Source organism: Kwoniella shivajii, chromosome 2, assembly GCF_035658355.1.
Source record: "Kwoniella shivajii chromosome 2, complete sequence".
Taxonomy (NCBI): domain Eukaryota; kingdom Fungi; phylum Basidiomycota; class Tremellomycetes; order Tremellales; family Cryptococcaceae; genus Kwoniella; species Kwoniella shivajii.
Window position 1 is genome coordinate 1,856,398 of NC_085909.1, and position 17,527 is coordinate 1,873,924.

At 43.1% G+C, this 17,527-nt stretch overlaps 7 protein-coding genes across 7 annotated transcripts; 5 read left to right on the plus strand and 2 right to left on the minus strand.

The window, feature by feature from the left end:
- Positions 1-112: 112 nt before the first annotated feature.
- IL334_002038 (uncharacterized protein) lies at positions 113-2,435 on the plus strand (the record flags this gene model as incomplete). The annotated part of the gene is made up of 10 exons (XM_062933785.1): positions 113-148; positions 211-307; positions 354-604; positions 655-931; positions 978-1,401; positions 1,452-1,615; positions 1,659-1,807; positions 1,860-2,030; positions 2,081-2,105; positions 2,161-2,435. The coding sequence occupies 10 exons, from the start codon at positions 113-115 to the stop codon at positions 2,433-2,435; spliced, it is 1,869 nt and encodes a 622-aa protein (XP_062789836.1).
- A 143-nt stretch (positions 2,436-2,578) lies between these two features.
- Positions 2,579-7,314, minus strand: IL334_002039 (uncharacterized protein; the record flags this gene model as incomplete). Its single annotated transcript, XM_062933786.1, has 12 exons — positions 2,579-3,688; positions 3,739-3,857; positions 3,908-3,962; positions 4,015-5,333; positions 5,384-5,548; positions 5,604-6,024; positions 6,075-6,112; positions 6,174-6,371; positions 6,424-6,801; positions 6,871-6,979; positions 7,028-7,172; positions 7,247-7,314. The coding sequence occupies 12 exons, from the start codon at positions 7,312-7,314 to the stop codon at positions 2,579-2,581; spliced, it is 4,125 nt and encodes a 1,374-aa protein (XP_062789837.1).
- Positions 7,315-7,597: 283 nt separating this feature from the next.
- IL334_002040 (uncharacterized protein) lies at positions 7,598-8,393 on the plus strand (the record flags this gene model as incomplete). The annotated part of the gene is made up of 2 exons (XM_062933787.1): positions 7,598-8,072; positions 8,152-8,393. 2 exons carry the CDS (start codon positions 7,598-7,600, stop codon positions 8,391-8,393), a joined length of 717 nt encoding a protein of 238 aa, XP_062789838.1.
- A 532-nt stretch (positions 8,394-8,925) lies between these two features.
- Positions 8,926-9,791, plus strand: IL334_002041 (uncharacterized protein; the record flags this gene model as incomplete). Its single annotated transcript, XM_062933788.1, has 2 exons — positions 8,926-9,505; positions 9,565-9,791. 2 exons carry the CDS (start codon positions 8,926-8,928, stop codon positions 9,789-9,791), a joined length of 807 nt encoding a protein of 268 aa, XP_062789839.1.
- Positions 9,792-9,968: 177 nt separating this feature from the next.
- Positions 9,969-11,528, plus strand: IL334_002042 (uncharacterized protein; the record flags this gene model as incomplete). The annotated part of the gene is made up of 1 exon (XM_062933789.1): positions 9,969-11,528. One exon carries the CDS (start codon positions 9,969-9,971, stop codon positions 11,526-11,528), a length of 1,560 nt encoding a protein of 519 aa, XP_062789840.1.
- A 261-nt stretch (positions 11,529-11,789) lies between these two features.
- IL334_002043 (uncharacterized protein) lies at positions 11,790-12,705 on the minus strand (the record flags this gene model as incomplete). The annotated part of the gene is made up of 4 exons (XM_062933790.1): positions 11,790-11,872; positions 11,931-12,041; positions 12,115-12,261; positions 12,324-12,705. The coding sequence occupies 4 exons, from the start codon at positions 12,703-12,705 to the stop codon at positions 11,790-11,792; spliced, it is 723 nt and encodes a 240-aa protein (XP_062789841.1).
- A 369-nt stretch (positions 12,706-13,074) lies between these two features.
- On the plus strand, positions 13,075-16,932 carry IL334_002044 (uncharacterized protein; the record flags this gene model as incomplete). The annotated part of the gene is made up of 11 exons (XM_062933791.1): positions 13,075-13,473; positions 13,534-13,788; positions 13,855-14,059; positions 14,108-14,461; positions 14,517-14,956; positions 15,025-15,289; positions 15,358-15,599; positions 15,659-16,018; positions 16,072-16,437; positions 16,495-16,695; positions 16,759-16,932. 11 exons carry the CDS (start codon positions 13,075-13,077, stop codon positions 16,930-16,932), a joined length of 3,261 nt encoding a protein of 1,086 aa, XP_062789842.1.
- Between the last annotated feature and the right edge of the window lie 595 nt (positions 16,933-17,527).

Consider the following 17,527-nt stretch of genomic DNA (forward strand, 5'->3'; position numbering starts at 1 on the left):
TTGTGACTGACCAATCAAGATGGAGTGAGAAGCGGCTCAGAGTGGTGGTGTTGAACCCACAAAAGAAGGCCTGGAGCTGGTCACTGAGGGGTATTATCGTTATTCTGATATCATGTATAAATATACGGAGAAACTGAGTTCATTGCATGTGGGTCTCTCTCTTCTGCTACTACTTATTAGAGGCATGTAAAGAGCTGATAAATGTCATAGGCGAATGCTATGTCATCTCTCATCAACGGTCATTCGCTTGTTCATCCTGACCATCCACTGCATAAACCAGGCGAAGACGGCATCACGCTCTATATAGGTCAGCTGATCTTTTCTTGGTGGAAACATGAGCTGACGTTATGTAGGTATTGACAAGATTGGTAAACCCCGACTGTTCTTCTCACTCCATCAAATCCAGTATCTTCAATATTACATACACGAGATGCGACTCACCACACCCTCATGGGCTGAATACCATAATAATCGCACCGACCTTTTATTTGAAGGGAAAGAGGAAGAAGCTGATCAACTTGAAATACCATCGCTGGAGGAAGGTAAAGATGATTGGGTACCTTTACCGAGTATCTTGTGTAAAGCAAGAGATCTAGTTTCTGTAGTATGTCCCACTTTCTTCTTCTCGCTCCCACCATGCTGACAGCATATCAGGAACCTATCACGATAAACTCCAATATCTATATGAAGGAAATCTATAAGCGAGTCACGAAAGACGGCAAAACAGCTGAAAGATATGCAAGAAACGGTCTACCAGTACCAGAGTTCGATCCAAAGCGTTTCGAAGCTATCAAAGATAATATCACCCCTGGACCTGGATTGAGAAAAGGTCCAGAGAGACAAGGTAGAAATCACGATAGAGTGGAAGAAGCAGCTGAAGGAACAGGTTGGGGTGGATTTCCCCTTGTCAAAGAAAAAGATCACAGCAAAGGTGAGCTCTTGCGAACATAGCTGGAAAACATCTGACATCAATTCAGATGCAGATGATTCAGCTCCCGTCATCAATCGTTCACCTCCCGAGAACGATTTTGACGGTGGCGACCAAGATCATCCTCCGACACCATCCACCCCATTCATCGATCTAGGCATGTCATATTTCTACCACTGTCAACGAGCCTTCATTCTCGCGATAAGTGGGGGTTTACTCGCGTCTCTTCCCGACACCCAACGACCTGCTCCAGGAGAAGAGGATGACGAAGGACCAATGTCGTTGATACCTCCTGAAATCGGAAGAAGTCTGTTCATCTCTCTTGCCGTGACTAGATACGAGAAAGACCCCTCAGTATTACTTGAAGTCGGATACTCTGCTATCTGGTGGCAAAAGATTCCTCAAGAAATCGAGAGGAAAGAAGGTGAAGCGAACATGGATTATGAGGAGATGAGAGATTCGGGTCATTTCATGTGAGCCAAGTGTCTTACAATCCCATCATTGGCTGATAAAACAATGGTAGTATCCAAGAACATATACTTGACAAGAAGAATGGCGAGGTCCGACCGGACTATCGAGATGGGTACCTTTTTGGAGATTCCTTGCCGTTGCAGAAAGATAAAATCCGTTCTACGATTAAACAGAAGATCAAGGAGCTTTCTGTTAGAGCTGGAAACGGACCTATATGTGAGTTGACCACCACGCTTGACTATAGCTAAAGATTTATCAGACATCGTAAATCATACTGCGGAAGGGGAAGTCTTCAATTTCAAGGACATCGGATTTGACATCTCTCTCACATCGTCGGATCTCCAACCTGATGGCTGGGAAGTGCCCCCTTACATGTGTGCCGCTGGTTGTGGTTCCGTTTTCATCGTTGTATGTGTATCATATCACTTTACCTTTGACATTACTAATCTTGTTGTCACAGAACACCGCTACTTTGTACGGTTCAGTCGAGAACGTTCCTTCGAAAACGGTTGACGCAATACAATATGCTGGTCGAACGAGGAAGTCACTCCAGCATACAGCTCTGCTTGTGTTTGGGCAAGACCAACACAAAATACCTCACAGGTGTGGAAATGCGGGCAATGATGCTTTTGTGAGTTGCATCAGCGATGAAGGGACTGAGCTGACGGGTCGGTGATATAGTACACTCTCGTTGTGTTTTTGGATCGCAAGTCCAGCTCAGATCAGATAGACGTGTTCGGTAGCTGATTATCTGCGCTTAGTAATGAGCGGTCTCACCCTTCCCGAGTTACGAGAAGAATACGCCAGAGCTCAACTTCTCTTGAATGGCGAATCGCTCTCTTTGGCAGATTCAAACGCCAAGATCGTGCAAACGGTCCCACTCACCCCTATCCCATCTACCGACCAAGACGCTCCCACCCCAGACCCTGAGCCTGAATACGATAGCGACGATGGGTTCATGGAAGATGATATGATCCAGGGTATTTTCTATGAGGATGAGAAAGGTAACCTGGTGGAAATGGACGATGATTGGTAGAGTTAAGTATGATGGTTCAAATCATTGTGTATGTCGTAAATCAGTTGTAAAGTATAATCCCAATCGCATGGAGAGAGTTGATATAGGGTGAAAAAGTGTATAGTCAAGAGCGACATGCACATAAATGTATATATCATTATCATTTAAAAGTTGTTGCCACTATCAAACCTCTTCAGCATATCCATGGCACTGGGTTTCCTTTCTTTGCCGGAGGGGCGTTCGACGCCTTTTGGGGGCGATTCACCCTGGTTTTCTTGTTGATTTGCAGAGCTTTTTCTACCAATGGTGAAACCTCTGATGAGCTTACTAGCCGAAGTAGTACCTAACGCACTGAACCCTCCAGCTCCTGCGTTGTTGGTTGTCTGCTCATCGATCGGCGGCGGGGAAGAGACTTTACTTCCTCTTCTTGATCCTTCACCTAGGCTCAGTGGGGAAGGTTTCATATTATCAGGTGGAGGTGAGAATGATACCGATAAAGCAGAATTACTTTCTTTCCTTCTTATGGTCTTTTGAAAATTGAGATTATCCTCTGGTGAAGGTGAATCTTCGTTCGAGGTTGTTATTGCTGGACTCAGGGTAGATTTACCGCCTTGATGACCTATCGTTAATACTTTCGGATACGATGAATTAGACGATGAAGCTACACTTGACGGTCTGACGATTGATGAAGGGGGTATTTTATCTCTTGAAGGTGGTGATGAAGGTGTATTGCCTCGACTGGGCAAACGACTATGAGTCTTGCGAGGTATCGGTTGAGCTGATGAAGTGGGTGGTGCAGCTGAAGGTGAGGGCGTAGGTGCGTTTGGCAGATTACCACCTGATCTTTGGTCATACGATATACTAGAAGTATATTCTTGTTGAGTGGGAATGGGATCCTGCTCCACTTTGTTCGCTAGATTATCTTGTTCACCCTCATTCTCGGTGATTGGTTCAGGTGAATCTGAAGTATCCTCTTTCTGTAGACTACTCATAGGGGGGAAATACCCACTACTAGATCTGATCCTATCAGGTCTTGGAGTTTTACTAGGAGACAATATATCCGCATCGGAAGTGAGTTCTGGGATGCCACTTGATGGTCCAGGGACACGATGAGTGGAAGACAGCATTTGACTGATCGAAGCGTCCTTTTCAGGATTGACAGAAGCTGAAGTTGATCGTCTGGGCAATCTCACAGTGTGTGGGTTATATTCTTCAACGTGATGAGTATAATATCGAAGTCCATCTGCCAATCCAAATGGGTTTGATTCCGGGGACTAATATTTAATGAGCCCAATCATACTTTATTAGCAATATATCCACTCACCTCCCCTCCAGTAGCGATTGCTTCTTCAGTTCTGACAATCCTGGCTATGATCCATTCACGAGTCTTGGTGTGTTCCTGCATCGTATCGTCCACTTTGAGAAAGTTGTGAGGAGCGGAGACTGGTCCGAACAAGTGAGCTAAATCCATACAGGGGCTAGATTTGACTTACTATTGAACGCAGCCCATGATCTAGCAGCGGCATTGCGTGTAGGCAGAAATAAAGCCTACACCATCTGATCAATCAATGTGAAACATACAAAGTACCGATACACTCACCAAATCGCCCTTGGTGAAATTCGTAAAACTGATCTTATTCCGTGCCAAATCCCTAAACTGTCGACAACTCTTTGACCACTTTTTGACCAGACCAATGGTCTTCGTGACAGCATCTTGGAAATGTATCAAGTCGAAATCCTGTGCTGTTACCAATGATCTTATCAAGACGGATTCCCGTAATTCATCTTTATTTGTACTCGAAGATGAATTGGATAAATTCGTTGAAGTTGGAATAGTTTTCATCGGCGTTTTTATTATACTCGCGTTGATATTTGTTGATCCTGAGATGGTGGTAGAGTTATTTATAGCGTTTAACAAACGTTGGCAGGTTTCATGATATTTCGATGCTAAAGCTACTGCGTCCCTCGATACATCAGATTGATATGTCCGTTCTTGTGTGATTGCCATCGCTGAATCTCTTGACATTGCTAATTCATCCGCTAGTACAGTTTCCTTCCTTTGCACTTCTCTTAATTGTGCCTTGGTGAAATTCAATTCAGCTTTTAGCCCATCAACCTGCCTTACAGTGGTATTCTTCACAGCATTTAACTTTTCATCTAATTCAATCTTGACATCTTCTAATTGTTTTGTCAATGTCAAATTTTGATGCTCCAGTACAGCTCGATCACCATCTGTCTCGGCGATATGATCCCTCATCATTCTCTCAGCTTCTGCCGATTGGTTTTTCAAAGCCATGTCTCGATCTTTCTGAGCTTCGGCAAGTTGATGGCTGGTAACTTCAAGTTCAGCTCGGATACCCGCTAATTGAGATTCATAATTGTGTGCTGCGAGTTGAGCTTCACCCATACTCTGTAATGACCGAGTTCGTTCCTCTTGCAGTTCCTGTAATTGGAAAATCAGAGTCTGTTCTGCACTCTTTAAACCATCCACATCGAGTAATGCTTCTTGTAGTCGAACACCAAGATCCGTAGCTCGATCTTTTTCTTGACTTAATTCGGCTTGAAGACCTTTAATGAAATCAGATTGGTCTTCCTGCTCTCTCATCTTATCTTCTTGCTCTCTAGATCTTTCCCCCAGTTCAGCGGATAATGCTTGTCGAGCTATCATCTCCTCACTCAGATCCGTCCTAAGTCTGACTAATTCATCTTGCAATTCCGCTTGTCTAGTCTGTGACACTGCGAGTCGCTGCTGATATTGATCTTCCAGTTCTCGTAGCCTGGCGTCATGCGATTCTTGCATCTCCTGAATCCGTTTCTCCTGATCCGCTTTCTCCTGACTGACTGTGCGAAGTTGCGTTGAGAGGTTGAGTGTTGTACGGGAGTTGCTGGCAGAACGGGGCTTGTTGCGGACTACTAGTACTACGCATTTGATCAGCTCCAGTAACAATATACCGATCATGCAAACTCACCTGATGTTTCAATCATTCGATCTAACTCATCACTGGCGAAATCCACTTTCCCTATCAAGCCTTCAATGCTAGCTTGTAACGTAGCTAGATAATTCTCATCGCCTTCTTCCAAAGCAGCTAGAACCTCTTGATCTTCCTTAAGGCCATCAACCCATAGGACAAGTTCTGTCAGATCGCAAGTCAATTAGTTGTAGGATCACCTGAATTGTTATCAACTCACTCTCAATCTCTTCTTGACCAAATTTCATCCCATTCAATCCGTCCGCACCAGTGACAACGGATATATCAATTCTGGGTCCACCTTCATCTAATCCTACAACGCCAAAAGGCAGCTGAGTGATCATTTCCGCCTGTACCTGCTCCCTCCGGATCTTCTCACTGGATGTGAACCTGGTCAAAGTTTCAGATAGCCTTATAGTCCACTCCAATAACATCCTGGAATATTCCTTCCTTCGCACCACCTCCGCTACTACAGTTGCATAGGCAAAGGGTAGTTGCCGCAGTCGATGCAGATGTGGGAAAACTACTTTATCGCGCAAGTCGACGTCTAACGCGGTCAACGGTCCAGTCAACTCCGGGATACGAGATTGAAACTTGGCTACTTGTTGAAGATGCAGGTGTATTTCGAGGGTGAAATCGTTCTGACATGAAGTCAGCTTTACGTAGGCCGTTGCATACGACAGAAACTCACCTTTACTGCTGTTAGAGCTATCAGATCATCTCTCATTGCTTGATCCAGCTCAATAAGGTCTATTTAAATCAGCTACAAGTCATCTCAAACTGAACTCACCTTGTGCCACGTCTTCCGCACCGCTTCCAAGCAGCTCGCTCAATTGACTTATAGCAACTTCCAATCTTGCCAAGCCTTCTGTGAACTCCGTTCCGACTGCGTCCGAATGGTCTTTGAATCCCCTAGCTTCTGCGTCTGACGATAATGCCAATTCATCCAATTGACCAACCAGTTGATTATACCTATCTACATGCTCCTCTACACAATTTATCAGCTACACGATCTGTCTTTCGCAATTTTCGTAGCTCACCATGAGCGGTCCTACAGGTATCTCTGACCTGTTCCATTTTCCTCTTATTAACGAAATCACCAATAGTCTTGACCTTGTCCTCACTTTCATTATCTTTCTTCTTCCTTAGTAGAGATGGGTTGATAGTCAGCTTGGGTAACAGTGTCATGTCGACTTTTGCACCTTTGATCAAGCTTTCTTCCGTGAACAGCTCTTTCTCGGCTCGGATAGCGAATTTCTCAGATTCCTGAATGAGTGGTTGGAGATGATGTGATAAGTTCGAATAAGCAATTTCCAAAGCTCTTGATTGAGCTTGATATAACGATTGTAGATGCGATAGATGGTCATGAGCTACAAGAAATGGATGCTGTATATGGGCGAGCGAATTGGTCTGGTTTACTATTGGAGGTATTAATTTTGGTATAAATGACTCGCTTGAGTATCGTATATGTGTTTGGGCGTACTCACCATCTATTGGAGGTGGAAGGATAATATCCTCTTGAAATTGAGCGGCCCATTGTTCAGCATTTGACCAGAAAGTCTCTCTGTTAAACAAGTACAACTTGAGTCTATGAGCCTAGATGCTTTCGATCAGCTTTGTCATTGCGTGTGCCGGTGAACTCACAAGAGAAGGTGAACTAGGCCCAGCTGAATTCCAGGCTTCTTCTAGTACATCGACTTTCACTTCTCGTCCATCTTCCATGAACAGTAGGATATTATTCGGTGTCACTCCTGTCAAATTCCCTATATCATCCAATAACGTATCGAGGCTGTGGATGTGATGGTTCGGCATGAGTGGCAACTTCCTATCTCACGTGAATACATGATATGACTTGACACTTACTTGTCATATTCTTCTAACTGCCTATCAAGGAGGAACACACCTCCATCTGATGCTTGGTGGATATCCATCTTGGTGTCACATCTAACCTTAAGATGTCTAGGATGATTGGAAAGAGATTGAATAAGGCGATTATGGCTCATGAAGATGTGTATGGGAATGCATAAGCGGATTGCTTGTTGGTGGAATCGGACAGGTAAATGCGGGGCACCACCGTAGATCCCCCCTATAGTAGAGTTTGATTATCAGGCTCAGTGCGTTTGTTTGTGTTATATCTTGGACTTTTGAATAGACATATAAGACAAGGTCCATGAACGCTTGTATAAATGATCCACAGATCAAAGTCTTTATATCATGGACGAATCGATCGAAGAAGGGGACTCCCTCTTCTCATTACCTGGAAGACCCAATGTAAACCCTCGCTCATTGTATCATACCCCTCCGCAAGCATCAGGTGGAAATCGCGTTGGATTAGGACTTGATCCAACGATCGTACCTGCACATCTGCCAGAATCAGAAGAATCATTCGAACAACCTAATAGATGGAGTGGAGCTTCGCCTCCTGATATCTCGACATCATATGAATATCCACAGCAGGGAGAAGAAGAAGAAGAAGATGGGATTCCGGTCGAAGAACAAGGTGAAGAAGAAGAAGATGAGGATGGTGAAGGAAGTTATGCGGCCAGTGAAGGTAGTTCAGCACAATATGATCCTGAAGCAGATCCAGAAACTTTTGCTCGGAGATTAGATGAACTAGCTGGTATATTAGAGATTAGTGAGCAAGAATCTAATGCAAATAAATGGGGCATTCCTATAATCAATAAGAAAAGTGAGCTCCCCTCAGATTAGCGTTAATTGAATCAAAATCGTCAGAAGAGATTGAGCTAAAAGTTGGATTGTGGTTTCAGATCAAGATATACCTCTGCATGATTTTCGTAGTTTGATAAATCTTCACCTGACTTCAACAGAGTGGAAATACTCTTCACCAGCTTTACTCGTACCACTACCTGGTAGAACTGCATCATTCGGAGGAGGCTTGCCTATGAATCACGACACGGTTATCCACCCAATACGCGTACTGGGAAGAGGTTGGACAGATAGAGATGATTGGTTGGACGATGATTCGGATTCTATGCAAGTGGAAGCTTGAGAGGTCCAAGGAGTGATACGATAGAAGGCTTGTCCTCAATCGAGACTCGAAATAACAACCTGTAATAACACAGTGAGTGGTTTCTATCTGACCATGAATGGGCAAACCCAATTTTGAGGAAGACTAAGCTGAATTTGAATATCAAAGAAGAATATGTAGCTTTAATCCCCTCATCGTATCATATCATATCATGCATATTCCATACTAGTGTCTCAAACTCGCTTGACTATGTTTCCGTCTAGTGTCCAACCATACACTCCATCTCTCAGTGGACGCAGTCACTTGTCTTATCATTAACATTTAGGCTCCTTCGTCAAGTATCCTGGTTTCATTGCTGACCATGCTTGAATTTTCGAGCTGAATAAATTCAAGCCACTGGCTGCTGTTTGAATCTTGAACTTATCACGCCTGTCTCTGATTTACGGTATAACCCAAAACAAAAGGTGAATCATAAATGAATCATCCCCTTCTCCTATCTAGCTTTCCTAAATCACTTCGAAATGAAAGATAAAATAAGTATTAGAGAAGAATCATGATCACTTACGAGGAAAGTATTAGTGCCAAAAACCCCATTCCTACCCAAGCTAGGAATGAACAAGATGATTTGAAAGAATGGACGAATAACAATAACGACCTTAACGACCTTGACGACAATTACAACGACTCTAACGATAACGACCAAGACGATAACACTAATAACAATCAAGAAAGACCCAGACCATATAGACGTAATTCCATCAGTTCAATCACTTCAAGACCAGGTCTAAGTTCACGTTCATCATCATACAGCTCTTCTTCAGAAGATTCATTGCCGCCCACACCGTTGACGCTTCGATTCACCATCAAATTGCCTTCAGAAAACTTTTGCTCAGAAAAGATAAAACAACTTGGTATTGAAACTCCAACACAAAAACGTATTATCAAACCTAAACCTGTTCAGCTTCAAGAAACCCCTAAACCCCAAACAGTCTGCACACCTGTACTCGAAACCCCCAAAAGCCAGACAAGAACCCTTGAGAAATATATACAGCCGACACAGCTTCGCACTCCACCAAATTCAATATTGGTCAAGCAAGTTAGACAACCTCTGATTGAAATTCAGCCTACCATATGTGAGTGTCTGATCGATGAGTGACCAAGGGGTTGAAACTGATGATACGATTTCGAATAGTAAGACCGACGACATTCTGGAGACATCATCCGTTATCTCCCCATTCGTTACCTCATCACTCACCAGCTTCAAGGTTAATCCGACGATCAACGTTGATTGCAAGTCCTACAATAGGTTCACAACATCCTGATCCAGATCAAGAGACCACAAGAATTCGAGTTGGATTAGCTGGATTAGATTTAGATATCGATCCCACATCAACGAGATTAAGTCTTGTTCCGATATAAAAGATGTTATTGATAGGAGGGATAGTGGTTCTGAGTGGGATAGGCATAGAGGGGAGAGTATTACAAAGAGCGAGCATTGCGAATCAAGGTTCACCTTTACTTGTTGGTCCGAATGGTGCATCTGCTTCCACAACAGACGATGACTTAGCAAATGATGATACCTCGGCTTCATCAACTATGACCGTTACATCGATTACCAGTATATCACAATCAGCCACTTTGGTATCGACCTCATCAGATATGTCAACTACAACATCAATGACAACTTCATCGTCTATCACTTCCTCAGATTCAGCCTCAGTGACCGCGTCCCCATCACCTTCAAGTGATACAAACGGCTTATCGATTGAGACGTCAAAACAACCATCTTCCATCAGATACCTAGTTCCAGTCTTCTTATTGATCTTTATCACCATGGCAGGTTTCGCTTATCAGAAGTATCGTAAGCGTAAAAAGAGAAGAAGTAGGAATTCAATGGCAGGGAAAGATTTCGAAAAGATGATGAAGAACAACAATGATCCATTCATGTCCGACAAGGATAACAGAGGTTGGAAGGAAATACCTACATATGAGAATGATGATATATGGGATGATACTGGAATAGATAACCAACCTCAACTTCATTGGCAAGATGGATTGAACCCCTCCAACACCTCAAATGGATTGATTAGATCGGGTGGGTTGATCAGTGCAGGTCAAAAAGGTTGGGGCTGGAAAGAGTCGTGGAATGATTTTAAATCTGCTCGAGGTAAACAGTACCATGAACAAGAGAATAGAATGGAAGAGAAAACTACTATGAAACTGGTAAATTCTTGTATAACATGTAAATCAACATTTACATTACCATCCCAGAACCAAGGCGACTATCATGAAGTTTCGATCGAAGGAGAAGAAGGAGAACTTGGTGAAAGATCCAATCAGCATGCAGATGATATCAAATTACTGAGAGATAAGTTATCTTCTTTGACTTATAATCCATCAAAGGATATACCGGAAACACCAGAATATCTTCGACCGAGGTCAGTTTCACCTACAAACGTTCTAAGTCCACCCATGCAACCTCATCTATTCTTTCATCCTTCTCCCTTGCCGCCTGGTAATAGTCACGAGATGGCAGTTAGTGAATATAGTGACAATGACACTGCTACCATAATGACGAACAGCGTCAATAATACACCGAATCCAGATCTCATTTCAAGTCCAAAAGTCACTCCTACACCAAGTCCCTCCAAGGGAAAACTAGGTGTAAGTAAGATGCCTAGAATACCATCAACGGCGTCAGGATTAGCAGGAGCAGATTTCTTCTCTGTCGTCTCGCCCAACCGATTATCCACGTCCTGCCCTCCTTCCAAGTCAAAAGAAATTGGTCCAAGCAAAACACCCATGAGATATACACCCTCGGGACTCAATCCTACATCGAGTAATGCTTCACCCTCCAAATCAGCTTTAACATTAAAACGCTCGATAGCGGTCAAGAACCTTGCTTCTCCCTCGAGACTTTCTCCAAATCCTAACACAAGCCTCTCACCGAAGATATCGAAGAAATCTAGAGTACAGAAGAAAGAAGCTAAAGCGAGGAATGAAGTCGAGGATATTTTGAAAGCGAGTTGGAGTGACAGAGCGTTGACTTCACCTCCAATTGGATCAGTGACAGTGCCCGGAATGATGAGTCCTGGATTGGAAGAGACTAATGGGATTGAGCAGAGATTAGCTTTATTGAAGGGTGTTGAGATTTAGTATCGTTGTCAATTCATAGGTTTATGATGGATATAATGTTTGAAAAGGTTCTAGGCTTGATATCATTTCTCTCTCTAAGTCTGAAACATGATAATCTGTGAATACTTCCAAACAAGTGAGGAGGGTGTGCATAAGCCTATAAAAGTGACACCTATTTGTTGATCCCATTATTCCAATAAATCGTTAATTACACTATATAAGGTATCTTTTGAGTTGAAATTCTATATCTTGCTACTTGTACTGTATGACTAGTGATATCGCTTATACTCTGTTCTTGAACGCGGACCATCCACCTGCGGCAGCTGTCATGATTCCTGCACCGACCAAAGCGGGTCTAACACCAGCTATAAAGAAAAAGGTGGATTCAGCGGCGGTGTGACATTGTTAAATGAAATAGCTCACCTGTAGATTTGAAGATTGCTCCACTCAAAGCAGCCGCTCCCATCGAATTGGCGGCATCGTGTTTTCCCCTCAAACTATCCAAAGATGAGTTGGCAATGTTATAGAAGATGGCTTCAAATATTTCAACAAAGCACAAATTAGATGTGATGCCTCATACACAAACGTAGAAAGTGATTCTACTCACCCAATACACCCAATGAATTACCTGTGAAACTACCTCTTCTCGTACATCCATTCAAGATACTGTTGATCCTTAACTTCATCGAAGGGTTGTTACCTAATGGTCTGCCTAAACCTTCTTTCGCACCCCACATTCCACCTATAAGCAAGCCTATGAACGTACCATCACCTTGATCAGCTCAAGTCATGGTACGATTGAGATAAAAGACTCACCTGAAAGATATGTGGTACCCGTTCCAACACACAGATCATCTGTCCATCCTCTTGAAGGTAAAACAGAAGCGGAACCCTCGATTTCATTCAATTTATCTTCTTCCAATTGCAAGAAATCCAGATTCTCTCCTAATCCAGCTAAAGGATGTAATCTGGCGGGATCAAAGGCTGTTCCAAATGCATCTAGAGCTGTTGGGGCGACAGTCACCGGTGTGTGTTGTTGTTGATTTGGTGGTTGAGGTAGAGTGGATGAAGATGCATCGGATGAAGAAGGTGTGACGGTAGATCGGAATGTTGTAGAACTGAATAGTTCATTGGAAGCTGATGGTTCCACCTCTTGTGGTTGGGTTGATCCTCCGAATAATCCAGATAAGAATGACATGGTCGGTGTATCACTAGAGGTGCCGGTAATCCCTTGATAGTCCTTTCTGCGATGTTATACAATCCTCTTCTGCTGCTCTATCAATGGAATGATGTTGGATCTGGAATGAACAATGATCTTTTTTTTTGAACATTGGTTGTGCAGTAACTAACTGGTGAATCACAACTACTCTATGGTGGCGATTATTCCTTGATTTTTCTCAATTTCAACGATTTTATCCGAGCCATGATCACGTGACATCCTTTGTTATGTACACAGGCGTCGTTGAAAGATGTTTTTGAGATTGTTCACCTACACATTTATTTTGACGAGCATCATCATATAGTGCAATCATCATATAGTACAGGAGTACACAGTATACAGCTGGAGATGGCACCGAAAGATCCCAATGGGAATTCAGCTGCTGGACCATCAACGTCTCGGACCAAAAAGCAAAAGAAACGAAATGTCAAAGAACGTAGCGTTGATACCTCTGATCGCCCGATCAAATCAGCTAGATTAGCAGACGACGCCGAAGAGGAAGATGAAGATAAGACTGGACAAGCTGGGGGGGATGCTGTGGACATGTTGGATTCAGGAGCTGGATCATCAACCAATCATCAATCTCCTATCGATCCAATGGAAGCTTTAGAGGGACAAGGCGCAATCGAAGGTGTCACTGTGTTAAAAGCGGATGAATTTGAAACTGAAGCCGAGAGAGAAGTAGAAGCTTCGAAAGGCTTAGACGGTGCGAGTACAGAAGAAGGTAAAATGAAACTGGTGCATCAGGTATGTACCTTGATCCTGCCATTCATATACGAGGTCGGTCAAACTGATACATAACGATAGGTTCGACATCAAGTCGCTGTCCCACCTGGATTCCCATACGTGCCTATATCCCAACACAAACGACTCGATCCACCCGCAAGAGAATACAAGTTCACTTTGGATCCTTTCCAATACGTCTCTACATCGTGTATAGAGCGTAATGAATCGGTTCTGGTATCAGCTCATACTTCAGCTGGTAAGACAGTGGTAGCAGAATTTGCCATTGCAACCTGTTTGAAGGAAGGGAGAAGAGTTGTTTACACCAGTCCAATCAAGGTGAGCGTCTTGGCTAGCAGACATCTTTGCATCTTGGAGCTGACCAGAACTTTCCCATACCACTAGGCGTTGTCAAACCAGAAATATCGAGAATTTTTGGAAACGTTTGGCGATGTGGGATTAATGACGGGAGATGTTACTATAAACCCGACAGCTTCATGTCTTGTCATGACGACTGAGATTTTGCGATCGATGTTGTATAGAGGATCGGAAGTGATGCGTGAAGTTGCTTGGGTCGTATTTGACGAAGTCCATTACATGCGTGATAAAGGTGAGTAAGCGATTTGGTTGACTGTGGCAACAGCTGACACGGCTTTAGAACGAGGTGTTGTGTGGGAAGAAACTATCATCCTACTTCCTCATTCCGTCCGATACGTCTTCCTTTCAGCTACCATCCCCAACTCCATGGAATTCGCAGAATGGATCTGCTCAACGCACGAGCAACCATGTCATGTAGTGTACACAGACTTCCGTCCGACACCGTTACAACACTACTTGTTCCCAGCTGGATCAGAAGGTATATATCTTGTAGTCGATGAAAGGAGTAATTTCAGAGAAGACAATTTCCAAAAAGCAATGGCAGCTTTAGCTGCTGGACAAGGTGAAGATCCATCTGATCCCAATAGTGGAAGAGGTAAAAAAGGTAAAACTAGAAAAGGTGGAGCTATGAAAGGTGAGCTAGCGAAAACGTTTATTATACTTGGGCAAAACTGATTGTTCTGACGTAGGTGAAAAGTCTGATATATACAAAATCGTCACGTTAATTATGAGAAGGAATCTCAACCCAGTCATCATTTTCGCTTTTTCAAAAAGAGAATGTGAAGATTTAGCCATGCAAATGCAAAAATTCGATTTCAACACACCAGATGAAGCTTCTACCGTAGGTCAAGTATTCGAAAATGCCATTAGTGGGTTATCAGAGGATGATAGGAAACTATCACAAATCGAAGGAATATTACCTTTATTAAAAAGAGGTATTGGAATTCATCATGGTGGTTTATTACCGATTTTGAAAGAAGTGATCGAGATTTTATTCCAAGAAGGGTTAATTAAAGCTTTATTCGCGACTGAAACTTTCTCAATTGGATTGAATATGCCTGCGAAAACTGTGGTCTTCACTTCGGTAAGGAAGTTTGATGGTAAAGATTTCAGGAATCTATCGGGTGGTGTAAGTCTGCTTTCTTTGCTCATCTCAAACGTACGAAAAATGATTACTGATCATTGACGGTTTCTTAGGAATACATCCAAATGTCGGGAAGAGCTGGAAGAAGAGGTTTGGATGCTAGAGGAATAGTTATCATGATGTGTGATGAGAAAATCGAACCTGATGCTGCAAAAGGAATGGTCAAGGGACAAGCGGATAGGTTAGATTCAGCTTTCCATTTGGGCTACAATATGATCATCAACTTGATGAGGGTGGAAGGCGTCAGTCCAGAATTCATGTTGGAAAGGTGTTTCTTCCAATTTCAAAATTCGATGAGTGTGCCTGTTTTAGAGAAGCGTAAGTAATTCTTCGTTATTGAAAGGTGAGCCGGCGAGAAGCGTAGCTAACTTGTTGTTGATTGATAGAACTGAAAGAAGCGGAGGAAGAGAGAGATGCGATTGTGGTCGAAAAAGAGGATGAGATTAAAGAATACTATGATCTTCGTCAGCAACTGAAAGAAAAAGGGCAAGACTTCCAAGCTGTTATCTCACATCCTACATATAGTTTGAAGTTCTTGCAAGCTGGACGATTGGTTGAGATCAAAGATGGCGGTAAAGACTTTGGATGGTGTGTGGTCGTGGCATATAACAAAGTGGTCAATGCGAAGGTGAGTCCACTGAGTTGTCTGCACTTTATGGATATTTCACTTACAACCCTGCTTTCTAGGGCCGAGCACCGATATTTACTGAATCCGATCCACCCCAAAAACAATACGTTGTAGACGTTCTCACTCGCGTAGCATCAGGAACATCGTCAAATCCAAAAGATCGATCTTCATCACTCCTCATCCCACCACCAAAAGGAGATCAAGGTGAAATAGCAATTATAGCCTGTTCATTGATCACCGTTCAATCCATTTCTCAATACAGGATCAACTTGCCAAAAGACTTGAGAGGGCAGTCGGAGAAGAACACTGCTTTCAAAGCTGTCTCCGAAATCAAAAAGAGGATGCCTGACGGTCCACCTTTGTTAGATCCGATCAAGAGCATGGGCATCGAAGATAAGAGTTTCAAGGATCTTGTCAAGGTGAGCGCGGATATCTCCTGAGAAGAAAGTTCAAATACTGATGCCTTGACTAGAAAATCGCAATCCTAGAACAACGTCTTTCATCTCTCCCTATCACCTCATCGTCCTCATTACCTCGTCTATACGATCTATACGATAACAAACAGAAATCTATCGAAGCTGTCAAATCACTCAAACGAAGGATCAACTCCGTTCATGACATCTTGCAGCTTGAAGAACTGAAAGCGCGTAAGAGGGTTTTGAGGAGATTAGGATTCACCACTTCAGACGACGTCGTCGAGATGAAAGGAAGAGTCGCATGTGAAATCTCGACTGGTGACGAACTCATGTTGACTGAAATGATGTTCGGTGGCACTTTTGGTGATTTGGCTCCTGAACATGTTGCTGCTTTACTAAGTTGCTTCGTGTTCCAAGAGAAGGTGAGTTTGGTTGTCATATGATGATGTAGCACAGAGCTGAAACTGATGTGGGTGCAGTCCGAAGCGAAAGTACGGTTGAAGGAAGATCTAGCTGCCCCACTAAGGGTTCTACAGGAAACAGCAAGGAGGATAGCTAAGATATCGAACGAATCGGGTATACCTCTTGTCGAAGATGAATATGTCCAAAGCTTCAAGGTAGAAATGATGGATGCTGTGTTGCAATGGTGTAAAGGAGCCAAATTCAGTGATATCTGCAATGTAAGTCAGGCTGGGTTTAGGGTATATATACAAGAGCTCACAAGCTGATCTCATCCCATCCAGTTGACGGACATATTCGAAGGATCGATCATCAGATGTTTCAGACGATTACAAGAGCTGATAAGACAGATGGGTCAAGCAGCACACGCGATAGGTAATACTGAATTGGAAGAGAAATTCGCCAAATCAATGGAATTACTGGAAAGACCCAATACAGTGGTATTCAATCCTTCGTAAGTGACACTATGCATTCGTATAGCTACTGAGAAGAATACTGATTGATCTATCTCTTAGATTGTATCTGTAAGTTTTGTAATTCGAACGAATGACAGCTGCCATGTTTGGATGATCTTCGTATATAAATATGTAAACTCCCATGCATGTTTGTGCCTGGTTCCGAAGAGAGTGCCACTGTGGATCCGAGCGTTTCGTCGTCGAGTTTCATGATGTAAATGGATCATGGCTGAACTCAACGAAGGGTGTTCCCTTGCTCTGACCTGCTCTCGTTGCTTCTCATGACTCTAATGCTGTGTAAACGTGTTCATCGTGATACTACCCAATTCTCAACATCACATACTCGTCACGATACTCTGTTCGCCATTTAAAGCGCTCTGGTCAACGGGAGATGATCCGTGCGTTGGTTGTGTTGTTGTGCCTGTCTGTGCGTAGTTTTCATGTGATCAATGAATGATGGATTCCTCGTCTTTCTCCCTTCTTCCATCCTTGTTCTTCAACTCAATGAACAATCTACTCATGCTCTTTCGTCCTTACCCTACGATCTCTCCTATCATTATTGTATCCAAGTTCAAGTCTAATCCATTCCATTTCTAAC